The 2,500-nt window shown below is 42.2% G+C and overlaps 1 protein-coding gene across 2 annotated transcripts in view; it reads left to right on the forward strand.

The window, feature by feature from the left end:
• Positions 1–2,500, forward strand: part of LOC144055055 (uncharacterized) — a 91,618-nt gene that overhangs the window by 41,362 nt on the left and 47,756 nt on the right. For both annotated transcript variants that reach the window (XM_077570681.1, XM_077570680.1), the window contains exon 14: positions 2,383–2,424. In XM_077570681.1, the coding sequence (XP_077426807.1) occupies positions 2,383–2,424 (42 nt within the window). The remainder of the gene's footprint in view (positions 1–2,382; positions 2,425–2,500) is intronic.

Raw genomic sequence — 2,500 nt, forward strand, 5'->3', positions numbered from 1 at the left:
CATTCACACCTTCCATACACCGGTGTGAGTTGCACTGGAGGCAATGTGTGTGAAGTGCCCTGCCCATGGACACGACACATGACTTGGGGAGAGCAGGGATCGAACAGCCGACCTTCTGGTTACTGAACGACCTTCTGTACACCCTGAGCCACATATACATTTTCTGCACAACAGTAACTTTGACACTTATATTTTTTGCTTAGTGATGCTCTGTGAATTACATTTGATGTGACAAACGCTTCGATCATTCACGCCAGCCTTGAAAACGTTTTATTTGCTGACATCCGCCATGTTTTCGTGTAATTGCATAGACTGGGAGCCCATTAACTCTTTTACTGCCAAAGACGTTAAATGACGTTCTGCAAAAACCTACGGAGGAGCGCCAAAGACGTTAAAAGACGTCCTCCCATTTTTTTTTATTTTTTTTTTGAAACGGGTGCTGGGAAGGCTTGCGGAGCTCTCCTGAAAGTTTTAAGCAGGTTTTTTGAGCCTAATGACTATTTTTGGCCCCTAGAGGGCAGCGATGACTCTCTTTTGACAAGATCGGGTGGGCGTCAGTAGAGGCGGAGCTAGAGCGTTGAGCAGGAGATCAGAATGGAAAACAAAGGAAAAATGGCGGCCGGTCGCGAGGAGCTAACGCCAGAGCCGTTTTTTTCAAAGACCAAAAGCATCGCTAAAAAAGCACATTGTTGATGACGATCATCATCATCGATGATGAAGATGATGGTGACTCCGTGGTTGGAAAGCATTGACGCGGCAGTAGAAGACGTTAGATGGAGCTAGATGGAGGAGGGAACGGGCAATGGCGAGCATTTGCAAGCAGCTCTACACTTACAAGACGAAAGGCATCGACCAACGCTAAAATAGTACATTGATATCCATGATGATGAAGGTGAATCCGAGCTTGACGGCGAAATTGGAACCGCTGACGCGGCGGCTATGACGGTGTCGTAACGCGGAGCGCAACCGAGCACGCACAGGCGGACGTTCGATCGGACGACGGAGAGTGCCCCGAGTCCAATGCATATTCATCGGAGGAGTGTGTACAGTCTGCTACTTGCTTTTTATTCCCCGAAAAAAAAGGCCGTCAAGAAAGTGTAACGTTTGCACGCAAAACGGACCAATGTGAAAGTGAAAGTAAACTGTTGCGCGAGTCCTGGCGTCTCCTTGCACGCAGGAGAGCGTTACAAAAGGAAAAACTATATTTGAAACATCCACATAATTGTAAGTAGTACCACAGTTGCACACATTTGTAAATAGTTTGCGAAATTGTTTTGTCAAATTGTTACACTGTTGAATGGAAATAAACGTATTTTGCAATCAAAAAACACTTTTTCATTGTTGGTGAAAGCGTTTTACAGAAGTAAAGCACTATTTAGGTGTTTGTGGCATCATTCATGGACAAAAAGAAGTGTACAATTCACTAGAGTGCATGAAATAACATCGTTTCACAAAAAGCTCTTTTTCTCCGTTTTTTGTTTCAAAAGAGAGAATTTCGGTGAAAGTAACCATTTTCTATTGTTGATTACTGAAGAACGGAATAAGGTAGAAACAAACTTTTTTTTCTGATGAAAGCTGAGAGTCCAATCTTTCATTTGGTAGTATGTGTGTTTCCATAGTCCAAACACAACATTTTCTGTGGACCTTGAAAGATCACTCAAAATGCTTAAATCGGCTGGCACTGGCGACAACCCGTTTTTGAAAACGTCTGGCAGTCAAAGAGTTAAAAAGAGAATGCTGCCATCTGCTAGCCATAGTTAGTGGGTGTTTTTAGATTATTCCAGCCTATTCACAAAGCAGCGCTGCACAAGACGTGGCACTACCCTTTAAGAGAGAAAAAAAACAAAAACTTTTGGCGGTATATAGTGGTCGTGTCCTTAACGTCAATTGATGTTTTTGGCCGTAAGAGAGTTAATATTGAGGCACTTACTTTCTAATTCACGCACACATTGAGTTCCTACACATAGACTCGATTCACAAACATATTACATTCCCCTTTATCTGACGCATGGATTTTAAACTTAGATGGGCCAAAACATGCCATATGGAAATTAAACTGCACTAAAAAACTACCCACCAGAGGGTGCTAGATCTGCACAAATGGAAACTTGACATTTTTAACAGATGTGCTGGTTTTAATATCATGACATGACGACGACGATATCGTGGCAGTTTTAATATCGTGATTTCACGATATTGCGCTTATCGTTACATCCCTAATATATGTTAACATCTATAAAATAAAGTATTCCCTGTTCGATAAGGTGTGATATGAAGTAACGTTACACGTGTCCGAACTTGATTATTAACTCCATTGTAATGCTATATTTGTCCGTTCTTATGATGCTTATGAGTATTGCTACTAAACCAATTTTTGCATAGGTGGCTCTCTACAATCTACTGATGCAGTCGTTGAACCCATTGGTAAGTTATTTCCACTAGGAATGCACAAAACAGTGTTCCTTCGTTTCTCGCGGGTGTTACGTTCCAAAAACTGCCC

This window comes from Vanacampus margaritifer, chromosome 7, assembly GCF_051991255.1.
Source record: "Vanacampus margaritifer isolate UIUO_Vmar chromosome 7, RoL_Vmar_1.0, whole genome shotgun sequence".
NCBI classification, from domain to species: Eukaryota; Metazoa; Chordata; class Actinopteri; order Syngnathiformes; family Syngnathidae; genus Vanacampus; species Vanacampus margaritifer.